This window comes from Pelobates fuscus, chromosome 5 (genome assembly GCF_036172605.1).
Source record: "Pelobates fuscus isolate aPelFus1 chromosome 5, aPelFus1.pri, whole genome shotgun sequence".
Lineage (NCBI taxonomy): Eukaryota > Metazoa > Chordata > Amphibia > Anura > Pelobatidae > Pelobates > Pelobates fuscus.
In genome coordinates this window covers 148,494,808-148,516,324 of record NC_086321.1, presented here as the reverse complement: position 1 = coordinate 148,516,324, position 21,517 = coordinate 148,494,808, and the positions used below count along the sequence as shown (strand labels likewise).

Sequence of the window (21,517 nt, the reverse complement as noted above, 5' to 3'; positions counted from 1 at the left end):
GAAACTGTTTCTTTTAGGCTCCTCACTTTGTTTTGAACGTCTATGATGTCCTCTTCCGTGGTCTTCACTCGGTCTGTGACCGCCTGGACCTCCGTTTTCATTAAAGCCGGGGACATTTGTTTTAGCTCCATTAGGAGGTTTTTAATGTCTAGTTTTGTGGCTGGTGTCAGTGCATCAGGGTCAGCTTGTGCGCCTTGGGATGGCTGATGGTCTAGGGTGTCCCCCATGGCGAGCTCCGAGCACGTGGAGCTTGTGTCTGGGTCGGGTGTGGCCGCCATTTTCGGGGCCGTGGTGCGCTGGAGCATGGTGCTAATGTCCTGTGTATCTTTGCACGCACCTGTTGCTATCCGCTGGGATTTTAGTCCCATGTTTGCCGGGTCGTTGGCTGTGTGCTCCGTGGGCGGTAAGGCAGTGGAGAAGACCGCATTGTGGAGCGCCGTTTCGAAGGCCCTGTAGTCTGGGTAGGCCTTGGATGTGCGGCGTGCTTTCCATCCCGTCTGGCGGAATAAAAAGGGCATCGGTCAGTTGAGAGCTTTGCCCCCCTGCCCTGGCCGTCGGTTGGTAGGTTCGTAAAGGCTGTAATTAGTTAATTGTCGTTAATTAGTCGCTTTTTGCCGGAGCTCGCTGAACATGCGACCACTCCGTTCCGTGGTTAAGCTCTGCCCCCCTACTCTGTTAGTAATTTGATAGCTTCTGTAAAGAACTTTTACTTTTTGCATGCTGTCAGCTGTTTTGTACAATGCATATTACAGATTGATTGTTGTTTACATGCAGCTGGGCGGTAATGTTTTTGAGCGTTATACATCTCACCTCTGTCAGTAGCAGTTTATTATCAGTGTGTAATACTATTGTTGGTCCAGCAGATGGTGCTCTACCATCTTTGTATGCCTAATTAACAAAAGAAAATATTTTGGTTTTTATTGCTCCTGGATGCTTTTGCATTCAACACCAGTCCATGATATTATTAGGTTTTGGTTCTTTGGTTCCTAATTATCTTGATGGTATATTGTATTTGCCAAAGAAGATGGCTTACACCAAGGTTGTGGGAATGACCAGACTGGGTGCCTCAATAGTCGCTATATTGTCTTGCAGCTGCCTACTTGCAGTCTTGAAAGAGTTAAACATCTCTGTGTGTGCTGCTGAATGTGTGGGTGTATGCACAGATAAATACATTTCAAACTTTACATGCATTCCTTTTCTGCTTTAAATACTCACTGAATTTATATCAATTCATCCACCTTGGAAAACGTAAGTGCATTTTACTGGCTCAGATAAGGTTATGTACATAGTTAAACATCTATTTTGCTTTGATCATGGTATTTTTCAGAGCGCAGCATTGCGTGTGAATTGTTCTTATTATAGTCTTTTACTATAAGACGGTTTCTTTCTGTTTGTGTCATTGACTATTTCTTCCTAAAATGCTGTGTTATGATATATAATCACAAAATACACAGAGCTGATCTTTCATAGACCTGGTTAAAACAAATTGCACCAGTATATTACCACGGTTTTTCTGGCCCTGAATAATTCCACCGGACTAACCATTAGATAGAGAGTTTCATTTGAGAACTTTCTGAATGGTGACCCTCTATAGCGTCAAACATGTTATACATTTAAAAAGACACCCGAATCTGTTAATTACCATTTTTAAAATTGTTGTTACTTTGTGATCTCTTCAGATTAGAGTTTCATGATTTTTTCTTCATTTATTGTACATTACTTTATATTCCCATTGTGCAGCGCTACGGAATTTGCTGGCGCCATATAAATAATAATAATAATAATATAGTGTCCCTTTTTGCAGTGCTTTACATAGTCTGCATTTTAAAGTTACAGGTACATACATACATACCTTCAGGACCAGTGACCTGTCAGGGCTATCATTCTAACAATGGGATAGACAATCAGGACGCAGAAGGATTTGAACATTAGAAACCAATCAGACCAGATTAATATTGGCTCCCATGGATGCCAACTGCTCCAGAACAGTGTTGTACAGTTAAACAACTTCCCCCCTTTATTCTATTCTTTATTTTCTTATCTCAACTTAAAATGACCCGGCCCTCCCCAGCATCATTTCTGCTGAATATGTCAGCATTTGCCTCGGTTGCCTCTTATCATGTGAAAGATGGAATATTAGTTTGGGGTTAGTTTTTTACCAGTCAGAGTATAAATTTAATTTCCCTTTGTTACTTGACATTTAATTCTTATATCAGAGGATAATCCTGTCACATCGGGCCCACGTTTATTCCTTGGAATTAGATGTTTTGTGTGTTATGATGACAACAATCAACAGGTCCTATGGTTAATTGGGAGCAATGTTTCCTAGGCCTACTTGTAAACCTAGTTTGTTTGCTTTTTTTTCCCAACACTTATAAATTGGTGATGAGGAACACAGTGGATTGGATTACGATTATCATGTATTATTTCAATGCACGATATTTTCAATGATTCTCCCAAACATTAAAAAAGATCTACCTCAGGCACAGCACCTGTCTTCAAAATTCTCCTAGAATGTCATTCATCTTTTGAAAGTAAGTACAAACAAGCATTGTCATAAAAAATAGATTGAAAGCTACACAAAAGGTGCACACATATAATATAATAAGTAAAATAACCCACCATCTAAATAAAGGGAGTAACCACTTATGCCTCGTTTCCACTGAGCGGATCGGTTCGGGTCGGTACAGTTTGGAAGGTTTAGAATGGACCAGCCCATTCTGGTGAGCGTTTCCACTGCAAGTCAGACCTTCAGGGCCATGCGGGGTTTAGAATAAATGCTCTTCCTGTCCACCAATCAATGGATTGTATAGTAGCTCTGCCCTAACCGAACCGTTCCATTTTCTATGGCCCTACATCTGAAGCAGGACCCTGAATGGATTGGTACGGTTCGCTTATATGGACCACTTTCATAATGGAAACACCCAAAATAGCGAACCGTACCGAACCAAACCGATCCGCTCAGTGGAAACGAGGCATAAGATGCCCTACTAAAAAGAGAAATGGTAGATGGAAAATGGAAAAAAATGTAAGCTTTAATCATACTGTTCTTCAAACCAACATTCCATGGGATATATAAATACAAACCCTAGTATCCCTAACATTTTTCCTGAAATATATACATACCAGTATTAATATTTGAAGTCCTTCAAAGTAAATGATGAGCAGTTCTATTAGCGACTGGGACTGTAATATATCAATATAATAAAGTATCTAAATATAATAAAGTCTGAAACCGAGAAGAAAGTATATGTATCAAAAGTAGTATCTAGGAATAAATACAGGTGTGCTGCAACAAACGAACCAGTGCCAGTAATTAGCGACAGAGTGGCAATCATACTGCATGGTAGATTCTACATTTAATGGGTAAATCCTCTCATCTGCTAAATGATCCTCAAAATGAGGGGGGGGGGGGGAAATAAAATATATTTCTAGGTTAGATACTAGGATCTGTATTTATATATTCCATGAAATATTAGCTTTTCCGAACAGTTTGATTAAAGGTTATGTTTTTTTTTCTCTCTCTACCATTTCTCTTTTCAGTCGTCATAAATAATTGTCATTGCTCAAATTCTAAAAAAACAATATATGCCTTTTTGTGCTTATTTGCAAACTAAACATGGGATTGTGGGAGAATTGTCATACAGAGCTGCTGTTTCTGAAGCAGGCATCTAAAGTTTTCCTTGGGATCTGCAGGTGATGTCAATTTTTAAATAAATATACAAACAAATAAAATGTAATTTTTTTGGCTATACTCCTGATGCACTCTGTAACTCCTCTGTTTGAAATACCAGCATGTTGTTTTTGGCTGGGTTATTGCCCTATTCCTCTCATTCCTCTCTTCTTGTCATTGTCAGAGCCAGTGGTATTTTTATACCAGCATAGCAGTGAGCATCGTGGGAACATCCTGTCAAATTTGTAGCTCCTCCTACCACTCCCTGTCCCATCCCACTACATTCTCTTCCCACTCTTTTACAAGTTTGATATAGTATTGAGATCTGAAAAGGGCACTGTCACTTGCTGGATCACTGTCATGGTACCCTGTCTTAATTGCTTCCTTGGAGTTGGAGGGTCCTTTTTGAAGGCACAGACCTTCTAAAGGACAAACTGAATATAGGTAGATTTCCATTTGCAAAATGTAGCATAATGTTTAACACAAGCACTTACATGGTGTGTGATGTTTTGAAGCACTTTCAAATGTGTACATAGTCTCCAAAAAAGGTACATATATGAACACACAAATAAAATAAACGAAAAGTAAAAAAAAAAAATGCATGTTCCGTAGCAACAAACAGTGTATTGGAAAACAAAATCATTTTTTTTATTATAGTGCTGGGGTTTTCATTTGTGTTTTAACTGACTTACTAGCTATCGATGATGTTTCCATGACCTTTTTATCAGGTTTTGTACATATTGATATGATTGGTATGCTGGTGAGTGACTGCATCTCTTTGGGGATGCACCTTTACTTCTGTCTCTTCTTCTGACTGTCTGTCTTAAAAGATTTACAGTGTAAAACCAGGACATGACCTGCTTCTTACAGACTTCCTTTTAGTGTGTGGAAGAGAATGTACCTCTTATAGGAATTTTGTAATATGTTAGGCTGTCAATCATGGTGACATTGTTATAAATATGTATATTGGATTCACGTAAGGTAAAATTAAAAAAAGACTCAGTTTGGAATAATTCTTTGCATCATTCTGACCCTGAATCTTTCATTAATAATCTGGTGTGGAAAAGGTTACAAATGGAGCATGTTTGGTCCAACAACAGCAGTTTTATTTGTAGGTAATTAGAAGTCATCTAAGCTCCCAAAACGGAACTTAATTGCTTGGATAGCTTTAACCCAGTCTTGTCTAGAATGTTTAAAACCCTTACGTCAATGATAAGGAGGTAGAAGGCAACTTTAATAATCTAGACTGAAATATGTATGGGAAATTGGGGAGATGAGAGGAGATTTTGCTCTGAATGTAACTTCTATATATGATAATACTTTTTACAGTTTGATCCTGTGCGTGTTTGTTATATTTTATCCTTTGGATTCCTGTAGCTTGTAACTTTAAAAAAAAAAAAAAATCCTTTAAGATCGCTCACAGTGCAGTGATCAACTACCTCTACCCTCCGCTTCTGTCACCAGCCTCCATAATGGTGTGGAAGCGTGGCTTATCACTGCTTGAGAGTGGAATTTCTCAGGAAACAGGAAGTTAAAAATGGAAGTCTGCAGCCATAACACTTTGCAGATACCCAGTGTACAAATCACTATGTACAATGGTATAGCATCCTTTGTTATTCAAGCCATTGCTGTGATATAAAAAAAAAATGTCCCCTTCTAATTATACAGAGAATTGTTTAGACTGAAATATCGTTGGAGTAGGGTTCTTGTCGTCTTGTACCATTATGTTTAAAACAATATCACCAGCTACATATGTGTTGTCTGTCTGTCTGGACAGAGGACTGGGATTTTAAAATTAAATACGTCAGAACAGGGATGACCAAAAGATCTATTCCCAGCTGTTCTTGAACCAGAACTCTTGTGATGTTGTGTAACCCTTAAGGCTTGTAATGGGAAATGTAGTTCTGGAAAAGCTGGAGATCTGCCATTTGCTAGGCCCCATATTAAAATAAAAAGAACACTTCAAGCACTATAACCACTACAGAGCACTAACCGTGGTTACAGTGCAATTAGTGCCCTGGAAAATGGTAGTGGATGAGGGGAGCACCGCTAAGCGCTAACCAGGAAGAAAGTAAAACCATAGTGGTTATGATGCTTGGAGTGTACCTTGAACAAACTGCACCAAATTTACTTCTTCAAAATGAAGTTGTTATGGTGCCAGGAGACCTCTGGAGGCACTCTTACCCGAAGGGGTTAAACCTTTCTCGAACGGTTTAACCCCAAAGTTACCTCCAGCTGTGAAATCCCTTCCTCTCCCCCAAGGCAGCATCTGGCTTCTGAATTTTTATTTTCAGAAAGCATAGTGTGCCAGTCAGTCAGGGTCAGCTGACGCTCTCAGCCAACCAGTGACTCCCCATTCATAAAACTGGCTTATAAAAGGTAAGCTTCCTTTCCAAGCCAGTCTAGTGAACGGGGAGTCACTGATTGGCTGAAAGTGTCAGCTGACTGCTCTCAGGCAATCAGCGGCACCCTTGCCCGGCAGCCCTCAACTCTTCCTGAATCTATAAATTTAGAAGCCGCATGCTGCCGAGGGGGAATGGGCATCGCCACTGAAGGCAACTTTGGGGAATGGGCATCGCCACTGAAGGCAACTTTGGGGTTATACTGTTCAAGTGCCTCCAGAGGTCTACTGGCACCATAACAACTTTATTTAGATTAAGATATTTTGGTGCCTGGATTGTCCCTTTAAGAACTCATTCATTCTCAGAAAAGCCTTTTAAATGTTGTAATGACATTGCTGTAAATAGTGGGATGCTGGGTTATAATCAGCATAACCTTTTATTGCCCCACCTATAGTATTGTAGACCACATTTTAGAACTGTACACTTTGATAAATCTACACAGAATCAAAATGAAAATATGTTTTTTCCCCAGGAAATAAGAGGTATGTTTTGTGATTTGATTGAAGGCAAACGTAAAAGAATACTCTAACTTTAAAAATAAATATAAGTTTTTTACAATTGGTACCTACATGCTCATCTGGTGGACATGCCCACTAATTCAAATAGAGGCAGTGAGGAAGTGAAGACAGGGAGTGGACTCCAGGTAATAATTATACCATTTAAAATGGTTTACTACATATATGGGGGCACTCCATACTACAGCTGTAGAGGTTATGCTGCCTACAGGTTTCCTTTAATAGTCCTGAGCACACCGATAATCTGTCTCCGCATGGCTGGTTCTCAAAAGTTTCTCTCTCTCGAGAAGGTGTTTGACATTATTTCAGTATGTGTTAAAATTAGGGAATTCAAAGATAGCTTAAAGTGTAAGGCCAGAATAACAGAACCAGAATCACTGACATGGAGATTTTTCCCAGTTTGACTATTTTGACCTTACATTTTGAATTTGATTTGAATTCTTGACAATACTCCGTTTAGTAAGTTACCGTGTGTATATTTTGTGTATATGTGTTTCTTATATGCTATGAAATATATATATATATATATATATATATATATATATATATATATTTAGTATAAATAGATTACCTTTAATGTTTGTTTTTAGATTCTGACTCCACCTTTCTTTAAAAACTAAGAAATTGTTGAATTTACCTGCAATCTAGCTTTGGGACAGTCTCCTCTCCACAGCTGCTTTACCTCTGTGGAGTATCATCAACATTTTAATAAATCAAGTATGAGGATCTCTGTCTAATCCAATCCTTCTCATAGTTAAGCATTGGGGACATAGGGACAGTGTGTGGGAATCAACACACACCATAAAGGGGTGGGAACCATGTGGCCTTCATCTCTCCTGATTGTTTGCCACCATTATGGCTGTATGAGCATTATGGGATATGTAGTCTACAACATCTGGTGTGCCAAAGGTTTCCTACCCCTGCAAAACATCAATCCAGTGCATCAATTATTGACAGTCACTGGAGGTGATCTCTCTGCAAAATGTAAACATTGCCATTTCTTCGAAACAGTAATGTTTTACTTTTCCAGAGAAAAGGTGTAGCACCTGTGCATCAACACCACAGTACTACGATGTTGTAGTTTGATGCTTAGAGTGTCTCTTTTAGATAAGTTGTGTCATAAAAATTAAACATGTTTTTTTTTGTTTTTTTTTAAACATTACTGTATCACATTATAGGAGATCAGATCATTTTGTGCAGATATGAACATTTTAAACCTCCCTTCTGTGCACGGAATGTGGATAATATGGGCTGCCAAATGGATTTTTTTTTGTGTTCCCACTCCGTATTATTAAAGTAAATGATTGGATCTTTTAGCTTTGGAAATGTTCCTTCCTTTTTTCCTTGCATCCAAGAATGTATACATAATTTGTTCCTTGTCTCTGCAGAGCCTTTAAACGTCATACACAGGTCCCAGTTTCCTTGGCCCCTGCCCACTCCAAGCACAGCTCTCATTAGGGAGGGCGGAGGGGGCACATTTCCTGTCTGTACCCAGTTAATGGAAATGGACTTATTAAGCAAAGCTTGTAGAATGAGGCAAAGTAGCAGCCAGACAGGGATATAAATAGGCATTTGGTCTGAATTCCAAGAAAAATAACCAGTTTTTTTCTAAGTAAAGGAGAAACTGTGCAGTATAAACTACGGTTTGTACTTTTGTACTGATCATGTGCATACATATACGTCTAGACAGGTGTATGTCTGCAGGCATACACTTTTTTTTGTTATTGAAATGAATTCTTATATCGGTATTCCAAAGTGATGATATAATATGTGAGACTTTATCAAGATCATGTCTCATCGTACTCACCTCCATACTCTTAAAAGGGACTCAAGTCTTCATTCTCTTAAAAGGGACTCAAGTCTTCATTCTCTTAAAAGGGACTCAAGTCTTCATTCTCTTAAAAGGGACTCAAGTCTTCATTCTCTTAAAAGGGACTCAAGTCTTCATTCTCTTAAAAGGGACTCAAGTCTTCATTCTCTTAAAAGGGACTCAAGTCTTCATTCTCTTAAAAGGGACTCAAGTCTTGAGTTGACCCTCATTTTAAAGTATTCTATAGGCAGTGTATTAAATCTTTGCATGGAATTCTATAGAGCTTTGACTAAAACAATTCAATTTATTATAGAGATAATGTGCTAAATGTGAAAAATATTGAACACAAAAAAATAAGGGTGCGGGTTGGGCTTGACACCTAAGATGGATGCACGTGTTTTTCTGTAGCTTCTGCAAACTCGAGCTAAAATTAAGCATAAATCACCTAAAATCTTATCAGACTGGCATTTCCACAGCTCTGCAGCCTGGGATGATCGGGGGCCTGTTCCTGTTGCAACGTTGACCCAGGGTGTCGCCTCAGCTAACCGTTCTTCTGCTCTGGGAGACCACCTGGTGTTGCATCCAACCCACCGTCCACATAACCAGGAAGTGCTCTGTGTACCAGAGCTCCTGTTATCCTGCCACCTAGAGTAGGGGGGTCCTTGGACATAGGGAGCAGGTTCCCATTAAGGCTGCTGTTCAAGTCCTGCTCAACAGCATAAGGTCCTGACTGAAGTGCTCTGAGGAGGCGAGAGGCGATAGCATGTCCAGCACTTTACACTGTGGCCTAATGATTGGCGACTTTACTGTTCATCCGTGGCAATTAGTTCTTAAGTATTGCAGGGATTTTTTTTTTTATTGCTACTCAGTGGCACAATCGTTACTTTATCTTGGCATGTTCTCGTACTAACAAAATGTGCAGATATATAGTTCTTGAATCATATGTACCTACCACTGTATTCTGTTATGCAGTCCTAAAGCAATATATATAGTAGCTTAAAGTTAGCACATTTAGTTAGTGACTAGCGTGAACCATAGTGTATAATGTGTTATACTTTCAGCATGATATTCAGATGTCATATTTCTGTTTTGGCTACTATGTCTCTGTCATGTCTTGCTATTTATACCTGCACCATAAACATAAAATAAAAAAAAAGTGGTTTTTGAAATTCTTGTATTTACTGTCAATGCCTAGTGTTGTAGCTAAGACGTAGGAGTCAATTTTTATATATTTTTTTTTTTTTTTTTTTTAATTCTTTATTTTTTTGTGTGCATTGATTGGTGCAGGCTTGCGATGCCACATTAGCGGGTACAGGCATTTTGAAAAACAGACATAGTTACAACATTTGTGTGACAGTCATGGATAAGCACTTTTTAGTATATTTTATAGGCCAAGCTGTGTACAGGCTGACTACATGTGTCGATCGTAACTCTCTGGTTTCATCAGGTTTGTGGCAAGGGACCTGAAGTGTTTTCTGAGTGCTTGCGTGGGGCTATGTGTGAGTTTCCCAGCCTCATCTATCAGGTTGGGCGTCTTGGTGCGGTGCATGTGGGCTTAAGAGAGTGTATGTTTTTACGAGATATGGTGGAGATGGTGTGTTGAGGGACTTATGGGTTGAATTTAGCCCCAGCTGCTTTACTACAAGAGGTGTCGCCCTGCTGGAGCGTGCTTACTACTACCCTGTGATGTGTGCTAGTATTTGCCTGAGTGGCCCGGTGCTGGTGGTGTTGTACAGGGTACATGGAGTACATCCTTGGGGGTGCCAGGCGTGTGTGGGTGTGTGCTCCGTAGTGCAGCTACTTGTTGGTGGGTGTGTTCTAGGTCCTAGGTGTAATTACTCCTGACCAAGGGAGTTCCGGGGGGAGTTCCGGGGGGGGGGGGGGGGGGGATAGGGGGGGGTAGGAGGGGTGCTTGGAGTTCCGCTACAAAGTGTGAGTGTACATGTGGGAGAACTGCCGTGCCCTGTCTATTTGAGGTGGGCTATGCAGTGTCAGTTGGTGCTAAATATTTGCAGTTTCTATCATGGAGAGTAGTAACCTAGAGGCAACATGTAAGCCAAGTCATTCAACATTACATTTTAGATAGGGTAAATAGGCAAAAAAAAAGAAAAATAAATAAATAAACTTTTGGTGGTAGTAGGATTTGCAAAGATTATGCTTGAGTCCTGGATGTGCTTCCGCTGGGGGGATTAGGTGCCCTGCGTCAAACCGGTCTCCAGAGGCTGTTGCTGTTCCGTGATCTGGGAGCTCCTGGCCCGTGGGACAAAGGGAGTGATGCGTTCTGGGTCCCAGTTATCTGTGGTTGATCTCCGAGGTGGATTGGCAGCAATCGGAATGTCCAGTCCCAATGTTTCCAGGAACGCGGGTGCGCCTTCCATTGAGGTGAGTGTATGTTGAGTTCCATTGCGTTTCACTGTCAGTGAACCATTGGTCCCCCACCTGTATTCGATGCTTGCTGATCTCAAGCTACTGGTGAGAGAAGAGAAGGTTTTTCTCCAGGCGAGGGTGGCTCTCGTGAGGTCCTGGAAGAAATTCAGTGTAGTTCCCTCGAAAGCCAGTGGTGTTCTCCCTTTGAGAGCCGCCATGAGCTGTATTTTGTCCTGTACTGTTGGACATTTAAGTATCACGTCTCGGGCTAAGTTTGATGGTGCTCTAGCGGATGAGGGTAGACGATAGATCTCTGCTGTGGCTAGTTTTTTCGCTGTAGCTGGAGGCAAGATTGTGGCCAGGAGGCGTCTGGAGTAGTGCGGTAGTTCGTTTGGTGAGATTTCCGCAGGGATGCCCCTTATTTTTAAGTTAGTGCGCCTTTGCCTTTCTTCCAGAGCAGTGAGCTGTGCAGTCATGTCTCTTTGGTGTGTATAGATTTGCTGCACTGATTCTTGTAGCTCTGACAGGTGATCCTGCAGGCTTGTGATGTTTTTTTCAGATGCCTGCACTCGTTCGGTAATTGCTTTGATGTCTTTTTTAATGGGAGCAAGTTCCGCCGCCAGGATTTTGTGAAAGTCCGTTAGCAGAGTTTTAAGGTCCTGCCTGGTGATTGGGGCCGTGTCAGCTGGGGCGTCCAGCTGTTTTGGGCTCTCTGCTTGGGTGTCTGTGGAGGCCTCTGGGTCTGCTTGATAAGAGTGGGTTACAGGGCGCAGGGATTCGGCAGGGGCGGTTTTGGCCTGCACGGGTCGTTGAAGCATGGCCCCGATATCCCTGTTGTCTGTGGTGTGTTGTGGTCGTTGGGAACGGCGTCCCATAGCTGGCATGTGTGCCGGTAGGTCTGTCGTGTTAGGGGCTGTCCTGTCCCACACTTGCCTTGCCGCTGTGCCGCTCAGGATCGCCTCCAGGCCTGCGTATGACAGCGTGGGGTAGGCCCCGTTTTTTTTCCTCCGCTTGGGCTGCTGGGTGGCCGCGAAGAACGGCATCTACCGCCTCAGGGTGGGTTAAGGGGTCTTGGTACCCACTTTTTGTAGCTGGATGGGGTCGCTTGTAACTTGATTTTCCCTGGATTTATCGAGGTTTGCAGAGGAGCATTCAGGAATGGCGTCTCTCCAGGTTGATGGTCAAGCTCCGCCCCCCAATTTTTATATTTTTAACATGAATGCTAAACATTTCTAATAGGTTTATATGATATCTGGTTAGTATTCCACATTAGTTAATCAGCTCCCCAAGATGAGTAGAAGCTGCTGCTTTCAGCTTAAAAATCCCTCTATAATTTCAGGAATGAAGCTATAGACATGACACAACCACCAATTACCTCCTTTTAGCATCTCTCCCCATGATTGCACAGGTCTTATATTTGTTTGCAGTGCAAGCCTGTGAAGGCATGTGCATAGTGTCAATGTAAGTGTGACAATGTTGGGGTGTATTTGCTCATAATGTCATGGTCTGTGATTGCATGGGTCTGTCCGTGTGATGTCCATTTTTGTGAATGCTAAATATTTGTTTGGAGTGTCAGTGTATGTGAGAGAAGGAGTTTGTTAGTAGCATAAATGTGTGAATACATCATTCTTCCTGTGAGCGTTCCAAATTTTCAGTTAATGTGTGACGAGTTTCTATGTATGCTAATTCATGAATACATTTGTATAGACAATATACAGTCGCAGTATATGAATTCAGCAATGCATTTGTGCACACTGTTAATGGCTTATGAATAAAGCTTGTGTGAGATTTAATATATTTTGTTATATTCTTTCTGGACACCCTGCCCCACTTTTACCTCCCCATAGAAATGTTTTCCACTGATCTTACCTATTGCTATACTATTACCACCTATCTTTAGGGAACTAGTTAACAGTCGGGACTCACAGATTTCCCAATTACTCTCTTTTGAATTGGTTGTGCAGCCTAGCAGGACCTTACTGAAGCATTGACTGAAATATAAGTTTCTCTGCATGTGGCTCTTGCACAGTAGTCATGTGGTGGAACCATTGTGGAATAGACTATCTGTGCTAAAAACGAGTCCAGCAGGTGCTTCAAAAAGCTGTGCCACTATCACTGGTGCAGGCAACATACATTAAATAATATAATGTGATAAGTGATGTGAGGCACAACAGGAAGAAGTTTGAGAACATGGTTTTCTTTACAATCTTAGTAAGAGAAAGTCACTCCTATGTGTTTCTACTGCACTTGTATTTTGCAAAGTTATTGACTGTTCTATAATCATAGCAGTCAGCGTTTTAAAAATAAAAATAAAAAAAAAATTAAAAGTATTTACATTGATGAGCTGTTGGAATTCGTTCCCTATATTACGTTGTTACAAAATGTGTTACTCAGTGAAAAAGGTTATTGCAAGAAATTGCAATCCTCAATTTTTTTGCACCTGCATCCATGGATAAAAAGAAGTCTACATAGATTTTCCCAAGGTTCCAAGAAGCCAACGCACAGCAATCGAACCAGTTGTACATAGAGGCATAGTGCCGTTTGTACCTTCTAGACATGAGAGTATACTCTGTGTGAAGATATGTTTCCAGTAATAGTGTCTTCTAATGTTTTACATTAATTTATGAGATATTTGTATGCCATGTAGGCTAGATGTCTGTACCTCATGTTCAATGTCTTAATAAACCCATCTTCCTGATTATGTTCCAGCTGAGGAGAATGCAGCAGATGATCGCTCAGATGCAAGCTCAGATGAAGATGAAGCCACCTGGTGACGAGTAATCTTGTACCCATTAGGTAAGAGCTAAAAGTGTCAGAAAAATTTACAAGACATTTGAGTCCAGTTAAAATGTTTCTCCTTGCTGTAGTGTCTTTCAGGCAGACATGCAGATTTTTTTTTTTGTCTAGTAAAGATCACATGGATTAGTAGCAATTCCTGTCTATAATTGCTAATTAAAGAGTGATTCTATTGAAATAATGAACTATTCTACACACAGCCAACATTATGTGGCTGTTCTTACCCTCTACTTCACCACCTTGATCAAAACGTAGCCCGAGCAACAGGTTTAGAGGCTTGGTTATTACTTACCTAAGCACCTCTCTGTATTCTGCTGTTGTTCGAATGAACAGTATTGGAGTAGTACAACTCAACGGACTGTAATGCATGGTATGCAGGCAGATGGCATCCCTCACATGTGGCTGAATCCGGTACGTTGCTAGGCATTTTATAGTGCTAGGTAAAGAAAGGGTTATTTCTCTCCTTGGTTCTATGGATCACATTCCCCTCATTGACTTTGCCTCTGTGACCAACATTCCATAACAAAAATAACCACCTTCTCCCCCCACCACTTCTTTCTGAATTGTAACTCCTGGGAACATCTGTCTCTCTCACCCTCTGTAATTATAGTCTCATGATCCTCTGTGGCAAGCTTCATATGGGGCATCTCCTTTAGTGCAGAAACTTCTTAACGTCTTCTTAGCCAAAAGAAGTATAGCAGTTGTGAATGCCTAACGTCAAAGCTATCCTTTCCTGATGATTCAGGGATCGGAATTTGCCGCCGTCTGCATACTGTAGTAATTTCCAGTCCCCAGTTGAGACGACAGGGTTAAATCCTAAATCCCTGCTAGAGGAACAGTGCGGGTAGCATCATTTCCAGCTGGTTGCTAGTTAGGATGAGCAGAGTAAAATTGATTGTACACACAGTAGCTGTGATTGAGCTGCTTCTGTATGCACACAACTGGGAACACACTAAGACATTCTGTGCTGCTTTGATTGCAAAAGGGGATCCTGAGGTCACAGAGACTGTCAAGAAATGAAAAAAAAAATTAAAAACAAAAAAGTGATTTTGATCTTCAAATCCATGTGTGCTATAACTGTAATGCAGAGCCCTGGGAGGGGGTTCAGAGCATATTTGCAGTGCAGCTGCTCTGCTTCTAAAAACAGTTCTGCATCTGGACACCTCCTGTTGCTAGAATCTAATAACAGGAAGCCTTTTACTCCTATCTCTTCAAACACCCATTGAACCGAGATGAATCAACATTTGTTTGCAATCACATTATCAAATTCATTAAAAAAACAGCATTACTTGGACCTGAAGAATCTAACATTTCGGGATACTTTCACCCTTTAACACTATTTCGCGGTTTATGTTTTTTTAGAAACACATTATAATGTGAGGAATAAAGCTAGCAGCTGTTCACATTCTTTGGTATACCAGGAGCAAAGAGAGATGAAGAAATCACGAAGAAGAGAACAAATGCTTGATACATATGTACACAATACAGTAGTCCGGCAGCTTTTTTTGAGGCCATTCAATCGTCAAACTAAGAAGCTCGCTTGTGTTTTAATATATTTCTTAAAGCTTTCCATTTTTTTTAATTCTATTGAAGTGTATGGAAGGATACTTTAGATGTGTTAAAAATAGAATATAAAAGGTTGGATATTTTTGCAGTCTCAAAAGGAATACTCTGTGCTCCATAACTACAACTCATTGTAGTGGTTATGGTGCCATGGTGTTCCCCCATTGTAAGGAGTCAAACTATTTTTGAAGGGTTTGCCTTCTTACCTAGTGTCTCCCAAGCGTCACTCCTTGCCTCCTTTATAATGTCCTGAGAGCCAGAAGATCCCCAGCAGGGCTTAGCTCATAGACTGAAAGTGATCCGCTGAGGACATCGCAGCACTTGTAGTGAAGGTGGGGAGACAACAGGACCCCAGGTAAGAAGTTAAACCATTCAAAACCAGTTGGACTGCTTACAATGGAGGAGGATGGTGCCAGGTACTCTTGTCACCATTACAGCAAGCTTAGTAGTTATGGTGCTTGGAGTGTTCCTTTTGAAAGACTTTTTTTTTGACTGCCTTATATAAACCAGTTTAGCTGAAAGACAGAAGATTAGCATACAATACCTTACTAAAGAATAATCAAGAACTGATATTTGCAGGTAAATAACTTACATTTCAAGTATTTTATTTTTAACACTGTTTACTTAGTTCTTCATTTTCTGCAAGGTGATTTAAAAACTGGGACCATGAAATTTCTGTTTATGGGAGGATTAAGGCCCTGTGTAAAGAGTTTTCACTCTATATGTGTCCCTGTTTGGCTATTATATATATTTGTATTTATTGATTTTTTTTTTTTAAATATATATATATATATACGGTATATGTTTTGATATTTGAAAAACGTATCCTAAATATTAAATCATTTGGAAATTGTATCCAACAATATTAAATCAATGTCTGATAGTTGTTGCAGGTGCATACAAACTTTAAAGGGACAATGTAGGCACCAAAACATCTTTAGCTCAATAAGGCAGTTTTGGTGTACAGATCATGCACCAGCAGTCTCACTGCTTAATTCTCTAACATTCAGGAGTTAAATCATTTGTTTTATACAGTCTTAGTCACACCTACCTGCATGTGACTTGCCCAACCTTCCTAAACACTTCCTGAAAAGGAACCTAGATATTTTAGTTTCCTGTAAGACACAGTCTGTTTAATCTAGAATATAGATTTTGTGTGTGATTAAAGTACAATTTACAGAGCAGGAGATTACCTCTAAAGTAAGATAACATCTGATTGAAAATTTAACCATTTTTTTTTATGCAGGCTGTGTCAGTCACAACAAGGGGAGATGTGGCTAGGGTTGCATAAACCGAAACAAAAGTGATTTAACTCCTAAATGGCAGAGATTTGAGCAGTGCGACTGCAGGGACATGATGTATACATCCTACTGAATTGAAACTACAGGTGCATGATTTATACACCTAAACTGCTTCAATAAGCTAAAGTTGTTTCAATGCCTATAGTATCCATTCAAGAGGACACAAAGAGCTCTAATTTATCAATAGGAGTATTTATTTACTATATTTACTGTTGACTGAGGATAACTGGCACAATATTCAAGGTCTGTGTTTTTCCAAAAGAGTTAACACTTGGTATTTGGGCCCAGAAAAAACAGGAATGGCCCTGTACTAGAGGTAAGCACCACATTGTACATCTGCTTGGATGGCACAAACGATCTTGGGCATCATTCCTAGACTTCAAGTGGTAGTAAAGCCTTGCATATCCTAGAAGCTTACTCTTCCTAAACAAGATGACTTATAAATACAATCCCTTTTGACTGGCAACATGACACTAGCATGACAGGAATGCCATTATGGCCCTGATCTCAGTCAGGGGGACCAATGATAAATTCTGAGTAGGACTAGGTTAGGTATGAAGTTGAGAAGACATAATAGATAATACCCTTGATAAATAAAGTAGTTACATGGAGCATTATAAAGTATAAGATGTGTCTGTCTATCTCTCCCAACAACTTTGATGATGCATTGACACTCTGAAGGCTGGAAAAGCATCATAGGATGCGTTGTTCCCCAGCCTTATTGGTGGTAAAGTTATGCATCATACAGGTAAGAAGGGTTATCAGGACACCTTGTGTTGCCTGTGCATTCCAGCTCCTGCCTTAAGAAGTGAACATTTTATCAGGATATTCTGTACTGCATGTGCATTCCAGCCTGTTGATTAAGAAATTTTTTCATTCTGCACAAAAAATTCCAGTTGCTGTGCATATAGGTCTGTAAATCCCATGATGCCGTGTATTTTGCACGTGAAAGTAAAGTTATAAATAGATTTTAATTACAACATTGGCTCCCCTTTTACTTGCCGTACATCAGTCTTTGATTGTTCTGCGAACATGATTCACCTGATTTTTGCCACATTTGAGAAGTTTTTCTTCCTGTACAGCTGGGCAGCATTATCAAACCCCAGTGTAACACTTTCAGATTGCAACATGACTAAAACAGCTGATTGTGTTTTCCCAGCCACAGGAACACTTAGAACCACTTTGCAGAAGGCACAACCTCCTGCATAATCACCCCCTTTAAACAAACCATACAAGTATGATTGGCATAAACCTGGCTTGCTCTGTCACTAGCATTAAAGTAGTGCCTTCCATTTTGGGCTGGGCAGGTTCTTTTCATATTAAAACGGGTCATGATTTCTGTACTGAATAATATTATGCTACAATTTTATGCACTGCATAGTATACACAGCCTTGATTACAGTATTGTATTGTGAACTAGGCTGTGTGCAATGACCAGGCGTTGCTCTTAATTATGCATGCAAGTGGTCATGGCTCTGTTCTCTTGGAGGGAAATTGATGCTGCATGCACAAACTTGCAAAATATAAAGCAAAAACTCTATTGTCGTGTTTAATTCTGGGGATGAGTTTGGTTATGGCTGTGTTGAATTTTACAAATTGCTCACAACCAGGTCCAAAAAAAGAGTAGAAAACAGATTTATTGGTTTGGGGGTGAGCTGTAAATAATTTCTATAGAGAATGGAAATTCCTTAAAGGAACACTATAGTCACCTAAATTACTTTAGCTAAATTAAAGCAGTTTTAGTATATAGATCATTCCCCTGCCATTTCACTGCTCAATTCACTGTCATTTAGGAGTTAAATCACTTTGTTTCTGTTTATGCAGCCCTAGCCACACCTCCCCTGGCTATGATTGACAGAGCTTGCATGAAAAAAAAACTGGTTTCACTTTTAAACAGATGTAATTTACCTTAAATAATTGTATCTCAATCTCTAAATTGAACTTTAATCACATACAGGAGGCTCTTGCAGGGTCTAGCAAGCTATTAACATAGCAGGGGATAAGAAAATCTTAATTAAACAGAACTTGCAATAACGAAAGCCTAAATAGGGCTCTCTTTACAGGAAGTGTTTATGGAAGGCTGTGCAAGTCACATGCAGGGAGGTGTGACTAGGGTTCATAAACAAAGGGATTTAACTCCTAAATGGCATAGGATTGAGCAGTGAGGCTGCAGGGGCATGTTCTATACACCAAAACTGCTTCATTAAGCTAAAGTTGTTCAGGTAACTATAGTATCCCTTTAACCGAAACCATTTAAAGCAGATTTTACCAATAGCCTAGTAAGATCTGAGTGGGTATAGGGCATTAGTAAAAGCTCTACCCAGAAGCCATTATTGCGTTAAAGTGGTCCTGACCCCCTCGTTTAATTAAGGTTCAGTTAACTGTGGTGGACACCCACTCATTGTTCCAGTTGACTATACTGTAACCTATCCCACGAGATGGTGGTAGAAAGCAAATAACCGCTGCTCCAGCCATGTGACTTAGAATACTTCATGAAAACTTCACTTGTATTTTGGTTTGGGACCAATACCAAGTCTAAAACTTTGTGTAAGTTGTTGTCATTATTTTAATTTACTTGGATTCTATTCTAGAATCTAGAATTCCCATTGCTTACACCTAGTAGATTACTTACTCAGAAATCAGCTGCTTAATTTCACACAGTAAACACCAGTAATATTAAAATTGTTCTGCATCTCACAATAAAGGAATGTGACAGATGTGAAGACCTATCACCAACTTCAGAAGATTCCCCATATACTGGTTGCAGTTTTCCAGAGCAATTTGTTACATGCTTATTCCTACCCATGTACTCAATGTCTTTTTGGATTTACATGTGCTGTATTTAATTAAAGAGCATGTTATGTACCACATCAATCTAAGGAATCATTAATAGGAGCATTTGAAAGAGCAATGTTTGTCTTTGGAAGACTCTAATGTAAACCCACTGTTAGGGCAATCTTTACTCCAGGGAAAGGTTTTAACATTAATATCCAGATCCCCGCAGGGACTGCACAGACATTATACAGCTTTCACTTGTGTTCCATGTTTCCATGTAATCTGATTTATGTTCCATATATAACCCAAATATTGACTTTACAGTGATGAAGGCTAAGATCAAATACTTCTCATTTGGTCACAAAGCTATTGGGGATTAGAAAGAGTATTTGAACTATGCACATTCCAGGAGCTGTGTTATAGTGACTAGAGGTCTATATACTCAGAGAACCAAGTTACTGCCCAGACCATGTATCTCACTGTACCACAAGCTTACCTTGTCTGGACAGTGGTTTGTGATGAAGCCTTTTGGCTAAAGGTAGACACAATATGTATGTACTAATGTGGATGTCTGTGTTCACTGTTTGGGTTTTTTAAACCATGAAATGCCCTGCAGGCAGCTGTGTCTTCCTTACAAGGTAGATATGTCTACAGAGAGCTTACAGCTGTTGGAGATGAGTCAGGAAACTCTCATTCCTTCTCCCGCAGAATTCCTGTGTTATAAACATATTAATAATGGTTGGATAGGGGGTGCATTTAACTATGTTGACACAGCCTAACCTAAGGTTCCCTCTAAGCTGCCCAATGCAAATTCCTATGAGTATTATACATTTCTGTCTCATATATATATATATATATATATATATATATATATATATATATATATACCATATTTATCGGCGTATAACACGCACCTGCGTATAACACGCACCTCATTTTAAGAAGGAAATTTCAGGAAATTTCCCCCCCTCCCATAGTGTTCCCCCCCTCATCCCATAGTGTTCCCCCCCCCTTTCCATAGTATTCTCCCCCCCCCTCCCATAGTATTCTCCACCCCCTCCCATAGTATTCTCCCCCCCTCCCATAGTATTCTCCACCCCCTCCCATAGTATTCTCCCCCCCCATAGTATTCTCCACCCCCTCCCATAGTGTCCCCCCCCTCATCCCATAGTGTTCTCCCCCCCCTCCCATAGTGTCCCCCCCCCTCGTCCCATAGTGTTCTCCCCCCCCTCCCATAGTGTCCTCCCCTCCCCTTGTCCCATACTGCACTTTCCCTCCCCATGTCCCATAATTACTTACCTGTCTTGAAGCGTGGGCCGGCTTCACAGCGCGCACCGCGGTACAGGAACTTCAATTTTAGGTTCCAGTTTCCGGCGGGACTGAAAGGAAGTGTGCACACTGAGTGCGCACTTCCTTTCAGTCCCGCCGGAAACCGGAACCTGAAATTGAAGTTCCAGTACCGCGGTGCGCGCTGAACACCGGCCCACACTTCAAGACAGGTAAGTAAACCTTCACATTCGCTCCATAAGACGCACAGACATTTCCCCTCACTTTTGAGGGGAAAAAAAGTGCGTCTTATGGAGCGTAAAATAGGGTATATCGGCGTATAACACGCACACATCATTTGCCCCCTATTTTCAGGGAGAAAAAGTGCGTGCTATACGCCGATAAATACGGTGTGTTTGTGTGTGTGTTATTTGATAGATCCTGAGATGTATTCTATATGTAATGTAGATTCTGGGCATTACACACTAGAGCAGTTATTAAAATGCATTGTGTGATTACATCTTCTTGTGTTACCAAGAGCCATTTATTTATTTCTTTACAGACGACTTACATGGCAACAAAGAGTAAACTAAAAAGTTACTCCAGGAGTAAAAAAAACAAGACAAAACTAAAAATATAAACAACAAAAACCTTTGTATTAATGTTTATATAGCCTGATGTATCCCAAGTGCCATCTCTTATGCTGCTGTTGTATACAGCTTCTATCACCTAAATTAAATGTTTACTCCAACCACCATAACCACATCACTGATTTGAAATGGTCATGGTGGTAAGAGTGTGAATGTGCAGTGCTTCTGCTTGAACCACTGTACATCCAGAGATACTTGCAGTTTTGTGCCTGGGGGCTAGTTACATCCCTGACACACGTGACGTAGCTAATCTGCAATTCTGTGCAACATTACATATGTTGTAAGCACACACAGTGTGTTGGTGTTATATGTAATCAATTCTTCCTTACAATCAGTATGCCTGCAAGGGGAAGCTTGTTTTCCCCTCACTCCGTAGCTGAAATCGCTTTTTTTACTGAG

At 40.4% G+C, this 21,517-nt stretch overlaps 1 protein-coding gene across 1 annotated transcript in view; it reads left to right on the top strand.

The window, feature by feature from the left end:
• The window catches only part of LOC134610990 (septin-2A), a 116,992-nt gene that overhangs the window by 94,075 nt on the left and 1,400 nt on the right, over positions 1–21,517 (top strand). Inside the window, exon 12 of the mRNA XM_063454458.1 lies at positions 13,477–13,563. Coding sequence (XP_063310528.1) covers positions 13,477–13,548 — 72 coding nt within the window. The 3' untranslated portion in view covers positions 13,549–13,563. The remainder of the gene's footprint in view (positions 1–13,476; positions 13,564–21,517) is intronic.